Source organism: Esox lucius, chromosome 1 (genome assembly GCF_011004845.1).
Source record: "Esox lucius isolate fEsoLuc1 chromosome 1, fEsoLuc1.pri, whole genome shotgun sequence".
Lineage (NCBI taxonomy): Eukaryota > Metazoa > Chordata > Actinopteri > Esociformes > Esocidae > Esox > Esox lucius.
The window spans coordinates 903,282-925,182 of record NC_047569.1 but is presented as its reverse complement, the minus strand read 5'-3'; the positions used below and the strand labels follow the sequence as shown (position 1 = coordinate 925,182).

At 39.9% G+C, this 21,901-nt stretch overlaps 1 protein-coding gene across 1 annotated transcript in view; it reads right to left on the bottom strand.

The window, feature by feature from the left end:
- LOC105009135 (sister chromatid cohesion protein PDS5 homolog B) overlaps positions 1-21,901 on the bottom strand; it is a 67,657-nt gene that overhangs the window by 10,210 nt on the left and 35,546 nt on the right. Inside the window, 2 exon segments of the mRNA XM_034296808.1 lie at positions 13,056-13,196; positions 13,794-13,874. Coding sequence (XP_034152699.1) covers positions 13,056-13,196; positions 13,794-13,874 — 222 coding nt within the window.

Sequence of the window (21,901 nt, the reverse complement as noted above, 5' to 3'; positions counted from 1 at the left end):
ATCTCATTCATCTCTATTAGATTGATGTCAGTGGTGTACGGTGTTGCAGGAGTGAGGGAACCAGGCGCAGGCAGAGGTAGTCTGTGTCGATATTTTAATTAAACAAACACAGAGCAAAAACAACAATGATCTACAAATGCGGGGAGCAGAGGGGAAACATTTAAACACATACTAATCAGTAGATAGGGAGCTAGTGTGCATGATTAAAAATGTGACAGAAAACAAGTCCGGGATGTGTTCGTAAGTGATGGGAACTGAGGGTGTATGGAACTGTGGCGCTGCTGCTCAGTACAGTACAACGAAATGCATTTAGCATCTAACCAAATTGCAAATAGAAGAAGGCTGAAAATGTACAAGTATTAAGCATATGTATATTACAAGTGGAATGTATAGATGTGAAATGAAGCCAATTGCAGTACAAATGGCAAAACTAAATGTGCAATTAAGGCAAATATAGGAGGACAGAAAAGTTAGTATTGTGTATGTTAAGTTGTAAATAGTTGTGCAGGCACAAATGGCAATTCTAAATGGCATTCTAGGTGTGCAATCAAGGCAAATTGAAGGAGTAAGATAGCACATGCAACTGGGATGCAGAGATAGCAGCAATGAGGTCTCCATGTTAGATATGTGTATGTAACAACTGTAAAAATGCAAGTTCGATGGCATTAATAAATGTGCAAAAAGGCAAATTGAATGTGCAAGGTGCATTTGCAACTGAAATGGGATAGCAGCAGTGAGGTTCTCAATGTAGACACGTACCTGTAACAACTGAAAACTTTCATTATCAGACTTGGCAAGGCAGTGTCAGAGTAGTACAAAGGAAGTAGAGCAACAAGGTCCCTGAGAGGGGTGGGGTTATGGTTAGTGATGTGTCACAGAGTTCAGCTGGGTTACAGTGAATGGAACAAAACTGTTCCTGAGCCTGCTGGTGCGGGAACGAAGAGACCTGTAGTGCCTGGCCTGATGGTAGGAGGGCAAACAGTTTGTGGCATGGATGTAAAGGGTCCTTAATAATGCTGCAAGCCCTGTGCAGACACTGCTTGTGCTGGAGGTCTACGATGGCTGGAAGCTGGGCACTAGTGATGTGCTGGGCGGTTTTCACCAATCGTTGCAGGGCCTTCCAGACAGGTACGGAGCAACCGCTAAACCACACTTGGGCGCTGTTAGTCAGAATGCTCTCGATTATGCAACGGTAAAAGTACAGGCGCTGCTGCAACTTTTTGACCAGGGCTTAGGTGTAAAGGGTCCAGGTGAGGTCATTGGAGATGTGACCACCCAAGAATTTGAAGTGCCCAAGAATTTGAAGTGCTCAGTCCCATCAATGAGAACAGGGGCATGACTGCAGCCTTTAGACTTCCTGTAATCCACAATGAGTTCCTTGGTTTTCTTTGCATTGAGGGCCAGGTTGTTGTCCGCGCTTCACACCTCCAAGCACTTGACCTCCTCCCTGTAGGCTGACTCATCATTGTCACTGATCAGGCCTACCACTGTGGTGTTATCTGCAAACTTGACGATGGTGTATCAACCGTGTACAGAAACGCAGTCGTGGGTGAAGAGGGAGTACAGGAGGGGTTTCAGCACACAGTCTTGTGGAACCCCAGTGTTCAGGATCAGGGTAGAGAACGCAAAGTTTTCTAAACTGACAGACTGAGGTCTGTTGGTTAGGAAGTCCAAAGTCCAGTTGCAGAGAGAGGGGCTGATCCCCAGGTCATGGAGTTTGTTGACCAGACTTAAGGGGATGAGCTTGTTGATTACTGAGCTGAGCTTTATAAACAGCAATCTCACATAGGTGTTGGTTTTGTCCAGGTGGGTCAGGATAGAGTGTAAACCTGTGAAGATGGTTTCCTCTGTAGACCTGTTCCACCAGTAGGCAAACTGGTAGGGATCCAGTGCTGGGGGGAGGCAGGACATAAACTGGGCCAGAACTATTCTTTCGAAGAACATCATGATCGAGGGCGTGAGTGTGACAGGTCGGAAGTCATTCAGGCTAGATGCAGTCGACTGCTTCGGCACTGGCACAGTGATTGTGGTCTTGAAGCACATGGGGACAACCGCCTGGGCCAGTGGAGGTAAAGACCTTGGCCAGCTAGGCTAGGATAGGATAGAGGTGAATATTTGCTTGTCATGAAAAATCAAGCTAATCATCTTCGCTACATTTTCACAGATTGACACGAATGGTAAAAAAGTGTTTATAGCAGGCAGAACACCATCCAATCAGTATTCAGATAGCCATTTCTGAATTTTCATCAGGGCCGGGATATCGGAAGAGTCATCAAAGCCTGCTGAAAGATAATCTGAAAATGTGTTACAACATAATGGGTATGGCTGATCCATTCAATATAAATACTCATATTAAAGTGCATTGTGTAGAATCCTGCTCTAACCTTTACCTGACTGAATTTCAACAAGAACACAACTTGTCACCTCCTCTTCCCCTACCAAACGAGATCGGAATAGTATTAGCTAGTCCAGGGAGGTTTACGGTGGGGGTAAGGAACTGAAACTACCATTCAATGCAAACCAACACTTTTTAGTCGCAAAACGCAACTCACAAACAAAAATAGGACTTTTAAATGTGAAAAAAGATTTTGTAAATAAAAACATTATCTGTAAATATGTAATCATGTTTCACAAATATAAATACAATTTGTGAATAGATAAAAAAGGTATTTCACAAATAAAACAAATCTGTAAAACATTTACAACTGTTGCTTAACATTTACAAGTGTTGACCTCCATTTACAAATCTTAAGTTTATTTACGGATCTGAATTTTATATTTACAAATTTTTAGACACATTTTCCTTTGGTCGACAAGTTCTCCTGTGCGTGGTTTCAGTCTGAGGGCTCGTTTGGTGGGACTTATGGAATATCCGGACTGGAGCCTGGTAGATTGGTGTCTATAGGTAGCTAGGACACATTTTTCCTGAAATGTGAGAATAATGTTTATTTGTATAACAATATTTGACTGCATCACCAATGCGTAATACAATACCAAGCGTGTTTTCAACTTCAGGCAACAAACTTAAGCACAGTTAGTTATGTCTGCCTACATCTGGTTGGCTATCTAGCCAGCTAGTAGGCTACTGTAGCTTAACTCAAGTAATGACCCAACGACGCAACTGACTAGATATTGGCATGTTGTTGACTTGCACAGCTGCATTCGGTTCATTCAGTATGAGTCTTACACATCGTGCTAACGTTAGTGGTTATAAAAGGAAAACTATAAGCTTATGTCCTTAGAATGTGTGTAAGTATAGAGTGATAGTACACCAACATCATGGCCCACCTACATCTTTAATTTGTTAGAAGTCTATGTACTTTTTATTTGGCAAGTATTGGTGACCACTTGTAAACCTTTCATCACACATCCAATCAGAGATTGAATTATATCTACTGCAGAACACTCAGTGCACATCTGGCTCTCACAGGTTATTTGAGAAGGGTTCCCAAGATCCTTTAAGTTTAAAACAAACTGGAATATTGGATATTTTTATCAAGAGTAACCCTTAATATAATGTTTGTATTTCTCTTTAGTTCCCTCCTGCTGTAGCTTCTGTCAGTGTCCCCTCACAATATCCTTCAATGTCCCTCACACCAAACCTCAAGAAAATAGGTGAACACTCTTCAGTTCCTTTGCAGTATTTTTAGAATGACATTCCCTAATATTCTTAATATTAATAAGTGTTAAAGTTACTAAATGCATGAACTATACTATATTGATCTCTGCTGACTTCTACAGTACCTGAATCTCAGCGTTCTTACCATTTAATTGATACTGTTACTTAATTGCACAAAAAAGATCCATCAATCATGTGACATTATCCTGCTTCTCCGTCTTGCTTTTTTCAGCAACGTGTTTTAACAACCATCCTCTTTACCACCACTACCAAATTATGGCCCACCATTGAACTTCTAAATTAATATCTCTCCAAGTCATCAGAAACTAAGGATTAATTAATCCCTTAAACAGATCACAGATCAGAGCAGCTTGTTTCTTTTCTAAATAATAGTCCCTTCTCGCTTCATCCAATGCAGTTTGGCTTTCGGGCCCATCACTCCGCAGAAACGGCTAACTGTTACTTTTTAGAGACTGTTCGAGCAATGGTGGACAAGGGAGGTGTTGTTGGCGCTGTGTTTTTAGACCTCCGTAAAGCATTTGACACAGTTAACCATCAGGTCCTTATTGCCAAACTCTCTACTTTTAATTTTTCCACTTCTGCAATTAAATGGTTTGAGTCATATTTAACTGGTAGAACTCAATTTGTTTCTGTGAACACCCATTGTTCACTAGCTCTTAATTTATGTACAGGGGTGCCACAAGGATCAATACTTGGCCCGCTTTTGTTTAGTCTAAATATTAATGATTTGCCATCAGTTTGCCCTGATATTAATACAATAATATATGCGGACGACACTGTAATTTATGTGCATGCCAAGACAAAAAATCTGGCAGCCGCAAAACTGACTAAAGCCATGGACCAGATAACCGATTGGCTAAATCGTTCATGCCTTCAATTAAATGTAGATAAAACTGTGGGAATGTTTTTTACAAAAAGTCAATGTAATAGTGTGTCAAATATATCAATTTCGGGTCAAAACATTACTATTGTGCCACAATTTAAATATTTGGGCGTTATTATTGATTCTAATCTCTCTTTTAAAACACATATTACGAAAGTCTGCAATAGGGTTAAGTTTAGTTTAGCTAACTTTAGATATATTAGAAATGCCCTTACTTTTAATGCAGCCAAATTATTTATGGATGCAATGATTATGTCACATCTAACATATTGTCTGACAAGCTGGGGACAAACTAACAGCTCATCACTAAAGCCTTTGGCAACTATTTATAAAAAAACTCTTAAAATTTTGGACCAAAAGCCTAACAGTTCACATCATTGTATCATCCTTAAAAACCATAAATTGCTGAGCTGGGAAAATTTGATGAAATATAAAAACATTTGTCTGGTTTACAAAATTTTACATAATACCGCTCCGCCTCCTTTCAATTAATTTATAATTCAATATAATAACAGCAGTCAGAATACCAGAAGCACCAGAAGCACCACACGAGGCGACCTTGTAATCCCATTCAGAAAAAGTACATTTGGTCAATTATCATTTTCTGTTACTGCAATACATAACTGGAACTCATTGCCTATTACAATTAAAAACATACATATGTATTCGACTTTTGCAGCACACCTTAAAAATTGGCTAACCGACAATTACAACTGTACACATTAAAATGCTAGATGTGATGTGCGTACAAGATATGACATGATCATGCTTCTGTCATTTGATCTCTGCCTGCCTGCTTCAATGTTATGTCATGTATGTGCTTCAATGTGGCCTCTGCAATGTGGCCTCTGCATTTTTATTCTTTTTTTGTCAATTTTCACTGTTCTATTGCTTGACCTGTTTTTATGTCTTTGTAATTTGTGCTTGCTTGTTTGTCTTAATTTTGTGTTATCTTGTTTGTATGTCTAAGCTCTTGCTTACATCTGTTTTACTTGTAATGTATTTATTGATGTATGCCTATTAACAACTGGCTGGGGACTACAGCTGGAAATTAGCCGTAGAGGCTAAAGCTGCTCTTTTATTGAAAGAGGTTGTCCACATTATTATAAACCAATAAACTAAACTAAACTAAACTCTGAAAGAGGAGACCATAACATAAAATATACTGTTTAGTTATTTATATTGCTATTATTATTATAATTATAATTTTTTGTTATGAGCCTTTGTTTGACATCATGTTGTCAGTATGATTGTACAAAATACTCTGTATTTATTAAATCCCCATAAATGCAAATTAGTAATTACATACTGGAGTATCCTTGTTACAATAAATATAATGGTATATGTTTTATTGTCATAAGATTCACGGTTGTCTTAAGAAATAATGTTTCCTAAAGAAATGTATCCAAAAATATTTGCATACCCTCGGAGAATTGGTAATATATGTAAAATTTTTTAAGAAAAAATTAGTGAGCAGACAAGACACATTTGTTTTATTTCTTAAGGGATTCATATTCAACTGTAGGTTATAACAGAATGGCACGATCATAAAACAAAACATGGCAATAAAGAATAAAATGGAATGACCCCTGTTCAAAAGTCTGCATACCCTTAGTTCTTAATACTGTGCCCCCTTTAGCATCAATGGTAGCGTGCAATCTTTTGTAATAGTTGTCCACAAGGTCCCGAATTCTTGCAGGTGGTATAGCTGCCCATTTGTCTTGACAAAATGCCTCCAGGTCATGCAAAGTCTTTGTTAATATTGCATGAACCGCACGTTTGAGATCTCCCCAGAGTAGCTCAATGATATTAAGGTCAGGAGACTGTGGTGGCAACTCCAGGACCTTCACCTTTTTCAACACTAAATGTAATATAAAAAGTCACAGGTGTGGGAAATTACCCTTTAATTGCTATTGAATGGTATGTCAACTTTGGATCAGGGCCATTTCAGTGGTTTCTGTTATCATTATGATTTAAAAAGGAGCCAAACAACAATGTGATAATAAATGGCTTCATATGATCACTATCCTTAAATAAAATAATGTATTTTTGCATGATCAGTCATATTTTCAAAATCAATGCCATAATTGCACAATTTCTTCCAGGGTATGCAAACTTCTAAGCACAACTGTATAACCACTAAGATTAGCTAGATGTGCAAGACTCATTCTGAATTAACCAAATGCAGCTGTGCAAGTCAACAACATATCGTTATCAAGTCAGTGGTGCCATGGGGTTACATTAGGGTTGCCACCTTCAATGTGGAAAAACAAGGGACACCTTGCCAGCAGCCACAAACCCAGGGGACACTAATGAAGCGGGGTCTGGGGGTTCTCCCCAATGAGTGTCAGATACTTCATTCCCTGCATTCTGGTGAATTGATATGCACCAATTTGTTCTTTTATGCATCATTTCAAAGTACTCTGCTACTGTGAATATGAATGTAATGGAAATAGAGTAAAGAACAGATGCATCAATTATATTAAGAATTAAAACATCAGATCATAGACATGTTTGCTCTTTCAAAATAAACAATTTGGTATATTTGAAAGAAGCAAGAACCCACTCTCCAGGAAGGATGGGGTAGCCTAGTTTTTTCTGTTGCTGCTCCCATGCTCTGGAAGTCCCGTTCCACCATTGCAATTTTAAATAAAATTTAAAGACCTACCTTTTTCTCTTGCTTTTAGGTCAGTCTGAGGTTATATCTTGGTATTTGTCAAGTCCACTTTTAACTTATTTTTAACGTCCACTTACTGTTTTAATCTGTTGTTGGTTTTATTAAATTTCTTACATTTCTTATTGTATTACTTAGATTTTACATAATTTTAGTTGTCTTAAGCATGCAAAGATTATTTGCTTACCGTACGTCGTGCTTTACCTACAATTCTATGTTGATAAGTAGGACAAATGTGTCCGTCCATGGCAATCAAAACCCACCCAAAATGTTTGTTCTAGCGCCTGCACATATACCTCGACTGTAAAGCACTTCGGGTAAACTCCTGTTGTTTTTAAATGTGCTATATAAAAGTGATTTGACTTTCCACCAAGTGTCATTGGTGTTGTCGAGGTGCGTGAATAAGGAGCCAAACGCAGGGAGGTATTTTCAATATCTCTTATTTTCTTATCTCAAAAAAGGACACGCGTAATAAAACCAAGAGCGCAAAACAAGCGTGCAAACAGCTTCACAAACATTAACACCGAACATAGAACTATACCACACAAAGACACCCGGAAACACAGGAACTTATATATGCGATCTAATGAGGGAATGGACACCAGGTGCGTGCAATAACAAAACATGACAGCGCCATGGGAGGAGGAGCGGCGTGGCTAGAAGACCGGCGATGGTGTTCGGCGCGCGTCCTCCACGCGTGTCCTCGTTACACCTAGTGGGATATTGGTTAAATTTCTCTCACACAAACACACAGAGCTCGTGCGTGCGGAGATGTGTATCTTCTGCTTACAGAACTGTCCAGTCCGGATATTCCATAAGTCCCACCAAGCGAGCCCTCTGACTGAAACCACATACATGAGAACCTGTCAACAAAAGAAAATGTGTCTAAAAAATGTGTAAATATAAAATTCAGAAACTTTGTAAATGGAGGTCAACACTTGTAAATGTTAAGCAACAGTTGTAAATGTTTTACAGATTTGTTTTATTAGTGAAATATGTTTTTACATATTCACAAATGTTATTTATATTTGTGAAATATGTTTACATATTTACAGATAATGTTTTTATTTACAAAATATTTTTTCACATTTATAAATCTTATTTTTATTTGTGAGTTGTGATGAATATACGCACAGATTTTCTTTATATTTTTATGAATATTGAGACACATCTAACTCCATACAGTGACCTATGTGATTTCGCCAAAAGTGAAAAGTTCTGTTTAGCAAAATAAATACAAAAATACAAACCAGTCCTGGTTGAAATGAGAAGACAAGGTGTCACATCAACAAACAACTGTTTGTGTTTGCACGTTTGAATAATCTAATTATCGAACTGCACACACGAAGGCTTCATAGCTATATACACTACAGGTCAAAACATTTATCCCTCCATTTAATTCCAAATAGTACAAAGACAACATATCAAATGTTGAAACTGAGAAATCTTACATATTTTTGCAAAAATACACTGATCAGCCATGACTTTATGAAGTGAATAACACTGATAATCATGTTATCATGGCACTTGTCAGTGGATGGGATATATTAGGCATCAAGTGAACATTCTGTCCTCAAAGTTGATGTGTTAGAATCAGGAAAAACAGGCAAGCATAAGTATCTGAGCGACTTTGACAAGGGACACATTTTGATGGTCATTGTGAGTCAGAGCATCCCCAAAAGTTCAGCCCTTGTGGGGTGTTCCCAGTCTGCAATGGTCAGTACTTATCAAAAGTGGTCCAAGGAAGGAAAAGCAATGAACCGGCAACATGATCATGGGCGGTCAAAGCTCATTGATGCATGTGGGGAGCGAAGTCTGGCCCGTGTGGTCCGATCCAACAGATGAGATACTGTAGCTCAAACTGCTGAAAAAGTTAATGCTGGTACTGATAGAAAGGTGTCAGAACACACAATGCATTGCAGTTTGTTGAGCATGTGGCTGCATAGCCACAGACCAGTCTGGGTAACCATGCTGACCCCTGTCCATTGCTGAAAGTGCCTACAATGGGCAGGTGAGCATCAGAACCACGGAGCAATGGAAAAAGGTGGCCTGGTTTGATGAATCACTATTCCTTTTACATCACGTGGATGGCTGGGTGGTGTGCGTCGCTTACCTGAAGAACACATAGCACCTGGATGCACTATGGGAAGGAGGCAAGCCGGCAGAGGCAGTGTGATGCTTTGGGCAATGTTCTGCTGGGAAACCTTGGATCCTGCTATTCATGTGGATGTTTGACGTACATTGAAGTACCACCTACCTAAGCATTGTTGCAGACCATGTGCACCCTTTCAAGGCAATGGTATTCCCTGATGGCTTTTGGCCTCTTTCAGCAGGATAATGCACCCTGACACAAAGCAAAAATGGTTCAAGAATGGTTTGAGGAACACAACAACGAGTTCAAGGTGTTTACTTGGCCTCCAAATTCCCCAGATCTCAATACATAAAAGACAAAACCAGGACTGCTAATGTCTTGGTGCCAGATACCACAGCACACATTCAGAGGTCTAGTGGACCCCATGCCTCCACGGGTCAGGGCTGTTTTGGCGGCAAAAGGGGGACCTACACAATATTAGACATGTGGTCATAATGTTATGGCTGATCGGTGAACATGCCCATTTTGAATTTTTGATGCCAACAACAGGTTTCAAATAAGTTGACAGGGGCATGTTTACCACTGTGTTGCATCACCTCTTTTAACAATACTCTGTAAGCCTTTTGGAACTTGGAGACCAATTGCTACAGTTTTGAAGGTGAAATGTATTCCAAATCTGGCTTGATAATAGGATTTCAGCTGCTCATCAGTTTGGGGTCTCCTTTCTCGTATTTTTCATTTCATAATGTGCCCAATGTTTTCAATGGTTGACCAGTCTGGACTGCAGGCAGGACAGATTAGCAACCAGACTATTTTACTATGGAGCCAGGCTGTTGTAATACGTGCAGTATGTCGTTTGGCAACAAGGCTGAAAAGCAAGGCCTTCTCTGAAAAAGACATTATATTCTTGATGCCAGTAACATACAGGTTTTGGAGCAACATGTGCTGCCATCCCTAGTATTCAGTCGGGATGGCAGCACATGTTGCTCCAAAACCTGTATGTATGGTTCAGCATTATTGGTGTCTTCACAGACATGCAAGTCATCCATGCCATGTGCACTAATCCACCCTCATATCATCATGCATGCTGGCTTTGAACTATGCGCTGATAAGAAACCGGATGGTCCCTCTCTTCTTAAGCCCAGAGGATACTGCGTCCATGATTCCCAAAAATAATTTAAAATCTTGTTTCTTTAGCCCACAGGACAGTTTTCCACTTTGCCTCAGTCCATCTTAAATGAGCTCAAGCCAAGAGAAGGTGGCGCAGTTCTGGATCTTGTTTATGTATGGTTTCTTTTTTGCATGGTAGAGTTTTAACTTGCATTTGTAGGTGCAGCGATGCACTGTGTTCACAGACAATGGTGTTCCTGAGCCCATGCAGTGATTCCACTACAGAATCGTGTCTGTTTTTAATGCAGGACCATCTGAGGTCCTGAAGATCACGGCCATTCAGTACTGGTTTTCAGCCTTGTCCCTTGCATACAGAGACTTCTTCAGATTCTCTGAATCATTTAATGACATTATGTACCGTAGATGATGAGATCCCCAAACTCAATTTTACATTGAGAAAAGTCATTCTTAAATTGTTGAACTATTTGTCTTTCACAGAGTAGTGAACACCTCTCCATCCTCAAGTCTGACAGACCCATCCTCTCTGGAATGATCGTTTAATACCCAATCATGTTACTGACCTGTTGCCAGTTGACCTAATTAGTTGTGTAAAATTCCACCAGCTTTAGTTTTTAGCATTACACAACTTTTCCAGTCTTTTGTTTCCTCTGTCCTAACTTTTTTGTTACTGGCATCAAATTCTAAATTGGCATATATTTTTCACAAAAACAATAAAATGTCTTAGTTTTAACATTTGATATGTTGTCTTTGTACTATTTTCTATTGAACATAGGATTTAACTGATTTGCACATCATTGCATTTTGTTTTTATTTACATTTTACGCAGCGTCTCAACTTTTTTGGAAACAGTCCAGAGAGTGTGCTGATCATTCTATGATCTGAAGCCTACCGTCTTGTTCTTTTCATCTAAGATAGTTCTGAAATAGCCGCAAGATATGTTCTGGGTCATTTTCTTGCTATAGGATGAACCATTGATCATCCACTGCAGAGGGTACTGCATGGTGCTGCAAAATGCTGTAATAGCCGTTTTGGTTCAAGGTGCCACTCTGTGCAAGTTGCTGACTCTGGATCCAGCAAAAGAGCCCCAGACCATCATGATTCCTCCTTCATGTTTAACAGTTGGTGTCACATACTGTGGAACCATCCTTTGGCCTACTCGACGGTGTAAAAAAACCTGATAAACCCAAGTTTTCAAATTTTTATTAATTGGTCCATAAGACCTTCTTCCAGTCTTCAGTAGTCACAACACCATTGAGCCCCACAAGCTGGAGGTTAAGCTCAGGGATCTGGGTCTCGACCCCTCTATATGCATATGGATCCTGAATTTCCAGACGGGCAGACCCCAGGTGGTGCGGATGGGCAATACCACCTCCTCCTCACTGACTCTCAGTACTGGTTCCCCCCAGGCCCGTGTGCTGAGCCCGCTCCTGTACTCTCTCTTCACCCACGACTGCCTGGCAGCACACGTCTGTAACACCATTGTTAAGTTTGCTGAAGTCACCACCACCTGATCTCTGATAACGACGAGTCAGCCGACACAGAAGAGATAAGATCACTGACTTTGCGGTGTCAGGATAACAACCTCCAGCTCAATATCAGCAAAACTACAGAGATGATTGTTGATTACAGGAAGCAGCGGCGGGGAGACCACTTCCCCTTACACATCAATGGATTTGCAGTAGAGAAAGTTTGCAACATCAGGTTTCTCTGGGTCAACATCAGCGACGACACTAACATTGTGAAAAGGAGGCCAGGAAACGGCTCTTCTTTCGACGCCGATTAAGGACATTTGGCATGGATTTCAGGATACTCACCAACTTCTACAGATTCACTATTGAGAGAATCCTGACTGGCTGTTTCACCGCCCTTGACCGCAAAGCACTTCAGAGGGTGATAAAAACAGCAGAGTGCATCACAAGGTCTGACCTGCCATCCCTGCACGATCTCAACACAGAGAGGTGTAGGAGGTGGAGCAAACAAAATCATTACAGATCCCAGCCACCCATGTAAGCTGCCGTCAGGCAAAAGGTACAGGAGTATTCAGTCCAAAAGAAACAGGTTATGGGACAGCTTCTTTCCAATGGCTGTAAGGCTGCTCAACTCAGGAACCCTTCTTCCACTCCATCCAGAGTCCCATGTACACCTGCCACTTGTATAATGTACTACGGTGGTATAGTTGTGTAGTTATTATTATTGATTTGTGTTTTTGTATAGTGTTATTACTGATTGATTGTGTTTTTATTATTATTATTTTATTTTTTATTACTGTTACTTTTTAACTGCACTGTCGGGAGTAGGAAAACCAAGCATTGCATTGCCTTAACTTGTTATTGCAAATGAAAACCCTTTGACCTTGACCTAGTCCACTGGTGATACTTTATGGCTCAGGTAAGCCCCTTTACTTATTTTGCAAATCTTAGTAATGGCTTTCTTACTGCCGATCAAACCTGTAGCTCGAAGTCTTCTCTTCACAGTTGAATCTGAGACTTGCTTACTTCAACCAGTGTTAAGCTTGTGCTTCTAGATTAACAGTTAAAAAAAGATTTTCAGGGTCCCCATTTCAATTGCAAAACAAAAGTGTGGGTGTTAGTAGATTGTTAGTAGTTGGTCGGTAGGAGTGAATGCGCATTGCTACCTTCAGTTTGAACTCGAGTTGTGGGAGCACGGAAAGGAGTAGGTGGCTGTCAATGTCGTAGAGCTCCAGGATCAGGTCGAAAACGTGCTCTGACAGGTCGCTGACTGATGTCTTACCCAGCATCAGCACCAGGTTAAAGAACTGGGGGGAGAACAGCCTGGGTTACGAATCACACTCACTTTGAGTAGGCCAAGATCCTCCTTACTTTTTTAAAGATCCAAACGGTTACTTTTTCTGCTAATATGCCCTGTGCCATAGAAAGAAAGCACTTATCATAACCCATTGTGCGCATTTAATTACACCAACTATTGTTAAACCCCTGGTTTAAAGGCAATAGGTACGTTGATTTTCAACTGGGAAAAATGACAATCTCCACACTTGTTGACAAAATAAATTACATGGGCAATTACAAATAGCTGGTTTGGTTATTCATAAGGCTGATTTATAATGTTGAGCCTGTATTGTACTGTACTATGATATCAGTTGACAAAAAAAGGCCTGTGATCTGTTTTATATATGCAATTTATTAGCAAATCCTTTTTTTCCACTTTGACATCATGGACTCATTAAAAATGCTGGGCATGGCATAACCAGAACTCATGGCTGGGCAGTACTGGATAAGAATTGGAGTGAGACAGATGTCACATACACATATTCTAAGAAAGACAGACACACCAATGTTTAACTAGGACTTCAAGACCAGCCGTGTTGGAAAGACATCCTACAAAAACAACTTACGTTAGTGATGTATGGCTCGATTGCCTGAGCAGTCCTTTTCAGCAGGGCTTTAGCTAGGTTGTATGCCTTCTTGTTCAAGTTCTGTACAAACAACAGCAAAAATGAAAACACAGAAAGTACAGTTGTTTAAGGGTTAAAAATATTAAACTGGGGGTCATGTTAATTAAAGTGCTATAGGAAACGTTTTAAAAGCAACAGAAAAGGTTGCTAGATCAAATCCCTGATCTGTTATGACTTTTAGGTATTTTGAACCAGCTAAATCCAGAGTCAAGACATAGATGGAGATGGGGACTGTCAGAAGAGCCAGCAATTCTCCATTCCCACCTCATTCTGACGTCCTGCTCCTGGAGTACTTTTCTGAGAATACATTCGGTGAGTCAATCGCCATTTCACACTACCAAGAACTGAATGATCAGCATGTACTACATGCTGCATGTACTACATGCACTGAGTCAGTATCCATCTGCGTGAAAAGCCTAGGCCACGAGTTGATAATACTCCTAACTACACTATTAGCCTAAAAGCATTTATAGTGACATGGGTTCCTCACGGGATTTATTACAGAGCCTGCTGTAGCATTAAAGCCTGCAGCAATAGTTATATCAATACTGATGGAATCCGTATACATACAACTGTCATACATTGAACAGTGTTTGTTATAACGAAATACAAATATTTGTGGGAGACGTGTGATTATTTCAAGAATGGGTATCTGATGTACATAAATCTCCAGAGTGGTTTTTCAGAGGTGTTACATGAATCTGCAGGAGAGATAAATACAGGTGCTGGTCATAAAATTAGAATATCATCAAAAAGTTGATTTATTTCAGTAATTCCATTCAAAAAGTGAAACTTGTATATTATATTCATTCATTACACACAGACTGATATATTTCAAATGTTTATTTATTTTAATTGTGATGATTGTAACTGACAACTATTGAAAATCCCAAATTCAGTATCTCTGAACATTTTAATATTACTTAAGACCAATACAAAAAAAGTATTTTTTGATATTTTGGCCAACTGAAAAGTATGAACATGAAAAGTATAAGCACTCAATACTTAGTTGGGGCTCCTTTTGCCTGAATTACTGCAGCAATGCGGCATGGCATGGAGTCGATCAGTCTGTGGCACTGCTCAGGTGTTATGAGAGCCCAGGTTGCTCTGATAGTGGCCTTCAGCTCTTCTGCATTGTTGGCTCTGGCGTATCGCATCTTCCTCTTCACAATACCCCATAGATTTTCTATAGGGTCAAGATCAGGCGAGTTTGTTGGCCAATTAAGAACAGGGATACCATGGTCCTTAAACCAGGTACTGGTAGCTTTGGCACTTTTGGAAAATGAAATCTGCATCTCCATAAAGCTGGACTTTTGTCAACTGACCAACTCCATAAAGTTGGTCAGTTGGCACCCCAAACCATCACTGACTGTGGATACTGTAAACTGGACTTCAAGCAACATGGATTCTGTGCCTCTCCTCTCTTCCTCCAGACTCTTTCCAAAGGAAATGTAAAATTTACTTTCATCAGAGAACATAACTTTGGACCACTCAGCAGCAGTCCAGTCCTTTTTGTCTTTAGCCCAGGCGAGACGCTTCTGACGTTGTGTCTTGTTCAAGAGTGGCTTGACACAAGGAATGCGACCGCTGAAACCCATGTCTTGCATTCATCTGTGCCTTGTGGTTCTTGAAGCACTGACTCCAGCTGCAGTCCACTCTTTATGAAACTCCCCCACATTTTTGAATGGGTTTTATTTCACAATTCTCTCCAGGGTGCGGTTATCCCTATTGCTTGTACACTTTCTTTCTACCACATATTTTCCTTCCCTTCGCCTCTCTATTAATGTGCTTGGACATAGAGCTCTGTGAACAGCCAGCCTCTTTAGCTATGACCTTTTGCCCTCCTTGTGCAAGGTGTCAATGGTCATCTTTTGGACAGCTGTCAAGTCAGCAGTCTTCCCCATGATTGTGTAGCCTACAGAACTTGACTGAGAGACCATTTAAAGGCCTTTGCAGGTGTTTTGAGTTGATTAGCTGATTAGAGTGTGGCACCAGGTGTCTTCAATATTGAACTTTTCACAATATTCAAATGTTCTGAGATACTGAATTTGGGGTTTTCATAGGTTGTCAGTTATAATCATCACAATTAAAAGAAATAAACACTTGAACACTTGAAATATCAGTCTGTGTGGAATTTATTAATTTGAAAAATGTATTTGATGTTATTTCATTGGCATCTGGAAGTTGTTTTTTTGAATGATCAGATATTCAAATAGCCTGGTGAAGAAACACAGAGATTTTCAAACTCTTTACGCAAAACACATTGGGCTTTGTCTGTTCTTATTGAACTCCGGAAAAAAAGGTGATAAGTATGAGAGAATCACATGAGAGAGCCATGAACAAGGAAAGTGAGAGCGTAAAAGCGCTGGCTGAACAGAAGCAAAAAAAAGATCAAGAAAGTGAGAAGATGAGGAAAAACCAACTGGAGGAAGTGAAAGAACTGTCTGTGCTACAGACTCCAGTATCAACATGTCCTAAGGTCACATCCATATATCCTCACACAGAACTGCAAAAGACTGCTGAGAGTGCATCATTGTGGGATCCAACATGGGAGGAGCCTCCAGGCTAACCATTGGATGATAATGGTGATGATGAGGATGCAGATTATCATCTCAGGCCTCTGTGCAAGACAATGGTGAAAGAAGCTGTGTTCGAGACCACCTAAACCGAGACCAAGTCAAGACCAAGACCTAAGCAAATCGAGTCCGAGTCAAGTCCAAGACCAAAGGGAGGCGAGACCGAGACTGGAACAGCAGGGAAAGGGTCAAGTCTGAGTCAAGACCATAATAACACAAGTCTAATTTGAGACTATGATTATAGACAGATCATCACCATAATATGTCCTCAAATTGAATGGTATTTTTGTATTCATATTAGGGAAGTATGGTATATTCCCCATGAATACTGAATTAGCAGCAGGTTTAAATTGCTAATTTAAAATTGGCTTACTTTCACTGCATTTACATAGAAAAACCTATTCAGGTGTTTTTCATTGGTTTTTCATATCAGCAATAAATAACAGATTATAGCTGATTTCACTGACATGATCCCAAGCATGCAGAGAAGAATGAGGTACATGCACAGGTGCACACACTAGCTACGATGAGCACATGTTCATCATAGCTAGTGATAGACGTTGGCTGGAGAAAAGTAGATAGTCATTGGCTAGAGAAGCCAAAGGCAGAACGTGGCTGTATGGTGGCTTCAGAAGAAATACAGCGCCTGGTACCAAGTTCGAAATTGTCACAAATTAGGGGGGACCAAGTCAAAAACAGGTTTGCGAAAATTTTGTTTTGGGACTAATATTAAAGACATGTCACTTAACGTTTATAAATATATATATTTTTACATTCAGTCTATCACCAGTGCATCAAATGCATTATGTTCATAAACTTTCAAGAAGCTTAATGAAGTGAAATGTGCACAATAATATCAACATGAAAATTAACCAGCGCATACTTAACATGTAATGTGCCATCACAAACACTTGTATGACAATGATCAAAACACATACTCTGCCCTACCTGAAATTTAGAAGAGGTAACATTATCAAAACTCTAATTTCTATATTTAGCCTACTTCAGATTTTCTGAATTATACAAACATATACTATTAACTATGGCATAGGTCGTCAACCCTCTCCTGGGGACCCCCCCAGCCATTCCATCTATTTGATCTATCCCAGAGATAGCACACCTGAATCAACTATGTTAATTAATTAAGAAGCCCTTACCTGTTAAATCAGGTGAGTTCAGGGCTAAAACTAAAATGTGAGATAGCTGGGGAGTCTCCAGGAGAGGGTTGAAGACCAATGAACTATGGTTTTGTGCACATTTTTGTTAAGTAGAATTAAGTCATGTGCATAACTTAATCACATGGAAAACAACATATTTTAGGTCAGAAATCTTCAAATTGTCATACTGTAACACAGTGCACCATAACACATTTAAAACTAAACAGGTCCAGAGGGCTATTCTGTAGTATCCTTTTTATCACTCACCTCAACATCCACCCTACTGTCCCTCTCATCTCTCTGACACTGCTTATGGTTCAGACTCATTGATAAATAAGTGAAATAATACAATCAGCCATACATAGTGAACATTCCCATAAAATAGAAATGTCAGCTCTATTACTGCCAAGGTCGTCTCCTTTATTACAGAACATGATGAATAAAGCATTACTCTGTCAATAATGCCTAACGTTTCCAGCAACATTTTGCAAAGTTTCAGACATCAGCACGTCTTTATCTTATTCATGATCGGTTGTGTACTGTGGCAAAATAAAATGCCATCCCAAAATAAAGAAAGGGAAGTTATGAAGGAATTAATAACATTTTAAGAGCAATCCAAGATAGCCAGCGTTTAGTAACCCAATTCAGAGAACAAATGGAACAACAAGCTATCTCACAGCTGGGCTGAATTGGACTTTTGACGAACTGGCCTCTAACTGTTAATATCCCAGCATGTAGGCTAGCTAACGATTGAGGTTGTTCTAGCTAGCCTGTTCGGGATATTAGCGCTCCCGATGCTTGTCTAAAGTCCATCCATCCCAGTTCTATTGTATTCCAATTGAAGTTCGAACAAATAAAACTGGTCAAAATGCAAGTGAAATGGGCAAGCAACCTTTCATTATCTTTAAGGCGAAGTCAGACCGGGGTAAATTTGGTTTTATGTGAATATTCAGAGTTTGCTTGTTAATAGCGCTCCCCAAAAACGGCTTACAAAGACGACAGCGATATATAGAATCAGGTGAAGGTAGAGAGCAAGGTACATCCTTTGGTTTGTCTGTTTCGTTCTGTTTTCAAAAATCGATTTTACGTAACTTTCATTGGAGGTATATTACGCGGATAAGGCTAAGGGACAGTCTTAAAGGTGCATTCGGCAGAAATCATTATTTCAACATTTTCTTTCTTTTTTTTCTCCACACTTCTAAATAAAAAAGGTGTTATTATTTGTTTATATAAAAATTTTTTAAACACAAATAAGCTAAATCATTACACAGATCACTGACCTTCCTTGTCCCAATAAGCTCTGTGGCCAAGCAATAAGGCAATCACCCGCGTCACCCAAAATTTCTGTTATTAGTAGATGTCTCCAAGACCTGCCTAAAATAAGCATTAGTGATGTCCATCGAATTGTTGATACCTGGTCCCCTGCTCCAACAAGCAAGCGGAACAAGGGATTCAAACTCTACGTATTGAGTTATCTGCACAACTACGAGGGTAAGTAGTTTACTGTGGTGTGCCGGCCGGCTATCGGCTAAGCTAGTTAGCAAGGTGTTCCTTTTTAGTGTAGTATTAGGCAGGACAATAAAACGCATAAAAATTCACCCTAGCCTCAAAAACTGCAAAAGAACGCTGGCTGAGCTGGAACGCTAGCGCGTCCCCATAGCAAGTGAATTGAAACGAACCTTCGTTCAGCCTCTTCAACCTGAATGAAGCTTAACATTCCATAGCCTCAAAAAAGCACCAAAACAGGTCTCCTCTTTTATTTTACTACTGTAACCTTATTTCACAACGAAACTGTCACATAGGATGTAAACATCTGGTCCTATATGGTATTAATTGCACTTAAACCTGCGTTACGTGGAAGTATATAAAAAATAAATCGCCTTTTCTGACTATTTCTAGTTTAGTGTTTGAAGTCATTGAATGGCGCAAGCCATATTTTATTAAAAAGAGGATATTCTCCTGATTAAAATTATGTCCCACTTGTACCTTGAAACTTAAATGAGTCACGTACATTATATTTCTTTTTTTTTTTTCATACAACAGCATCACTCATCTTGTTGTGAGTTTAGGTGTTTACTAATGCTGATGAGTATTAGTAAGTAAACCGGAAACTGCAATACCGACTTCTAGACAAAAGCGGAAATTCGTCACTACGCTGGTGCACAGTCTATGCCCCTCTTGTAAATAGCTGTTTTTCCTTCTGCTTTAATTTCTCATTCTAAACTGCATTTTTCTAATAGCTCAAAACACATTTCAGCTAGAGATGTACAGAAAAGTTTGTTCCTTTACCTGTCCTTACAAAGTTACACCTCTTTTTTTGTAAAAATGTTTACCTTACATTACAACTATAACATACACTCACCTAAAGGATTATTAGGAACACCTGTTCAATTTCTCATTAATGCAATTATCTAATCAACCAATCACATGGCAGTTGCTTCAATGCATTTAGGGGTGTCTTGACCAGAAATGCATTTCTGGTCAAGACAATCTCCTGAATTTCAAACTGAATGTCAGAATGGGAAAGAAAGGTGATTTAAGCAATTTTGAGCGTGGCATGGTTGTTGGTGCCAGACGGGCCGGTCTGAGTATTTCACAATCTGCTCAGTTACTGGGATTTTCACACACAACCATTTCTAGGGTTTACAAAGAATGGTGTGAAAAGGGAAAAACATCCAGTATGCGGCAGTCCTGTGGGCGAAAATGCCTTGTTGATGCTAGAGGTCAGAGGAGAATGGGCTGACTGATTCAAGCTGATAGAAGAGCAACTTTGACTGAAATAACCACTCGTTACAACCGAGGTATGCGGCAAAGCATTTGTGAAGCCAAAACACGCACAACCTTGAGGCGGATGGGCTACAACAGCAGAAGACCCCACCGGGTACCACTCATCTCCACTACAAATAGGAAAAAGAGGCTACAATTTGCACGAGCTCACCAAAATTGGACAGTTGAAGACTGGAAGAATGTTGCCTGGTCTGATGAGTCTCGATATCTGTTGAGACATTCAGATGGTAGATGAGACCACTGTGCAGGCTGGTGGTGGTAGTGTAATGGTGTGGGGGATGTTTTCTTGGCACACTTTAGGCCCCTTAGTGCCAATTGGGCATCGTTTAAATGCCACGGCCTACCTGAGCATTGTTTCTGACCATGTCCATCCCTTTATGACCACCATGTACCCATCCTCTGATGGGTACTCTATTACAAAATATAGATACATTTAATAATTTCCTATTAAGAAGACATGTACCTCTGAAACCACATTTATATTTGTCACTGACCTTCCTTCACCAGAGGACAATCTGTGGATTTGCCATTTTCAATTTCATAAATTTTAGTAGCTTTTGTCCTTCTCTAATGCTATTTTTAATAGCTCACTATCCATATGAGCTACAAATAAACACACATGTGGTCTGTTCCTTTAACTTTCCTATCAATTCTCTGTATAAAATGTACTAACTACAATTTTGTTATTACAACTCAATTACCTAATTTACATGAACTATTTTTAATAGCTTCCAGTCCAGATGACATGGACCTCTAAAATCACTTGCATTTTGTTCACTGACCCTTCGGTGGACAATTTTCAATTCTGGTTAATTTACGGGACATCCAGATGTTTATGGAGGAAAATGAGAATAGAGTGAAGTTGGAATTGACTGTGAGGTTAGGGTTAGGGTTGGTTGCCTTGGCCGTGTGTTTTGGGTCATTGTCATGCTGGAATACCCATCCACAACCCATTTTCAATGCCCTGGCTGAGGGAAGGAGGTTCTCACCCAAGATTTGACGGTACATGGCCCCGTCCACCGTCCCATTGATGCAGTGAAGTTGTCCTGTCCCCTAAGCAGAAGAACGCCCCCAAAGCATAATGTTTCCACCTCAATGTTTGACGATGGGGGTGGTGTTCTTGGGGTCACAGGCAGATTCAAGATGTTTGATGTTCCTTTTTATGTATTGTGTTTTTTGTATTTTTCATTGTAACATCTCTGCATTACTCGTTTATGATCGCCAAGCTCTTTTTAGAATCCGAGAGATAGTTGAATTGCTGCTGCTAAAGCATGACTTGGGAGAGCAGATTACAGATCTCCCTCCCTTCTCATCTAATTTATCTGTAGACCTGCGTCGCCTACCCTGTGCCTATTCTCGTAAAAATCATTTTAAGAAATGCCTGAAGAGACGGGGAAAACGGGGAGGTGTGCTGGCGAGACTAAAAGCTTCCCCAATGTCCTCATATGCAACTGATCCTGGCGGTGGATGGTACCGAAGTCAGGTGTCTTCCAGATTCCAGATGTCGCTGGATCCGACCTGTCATTCC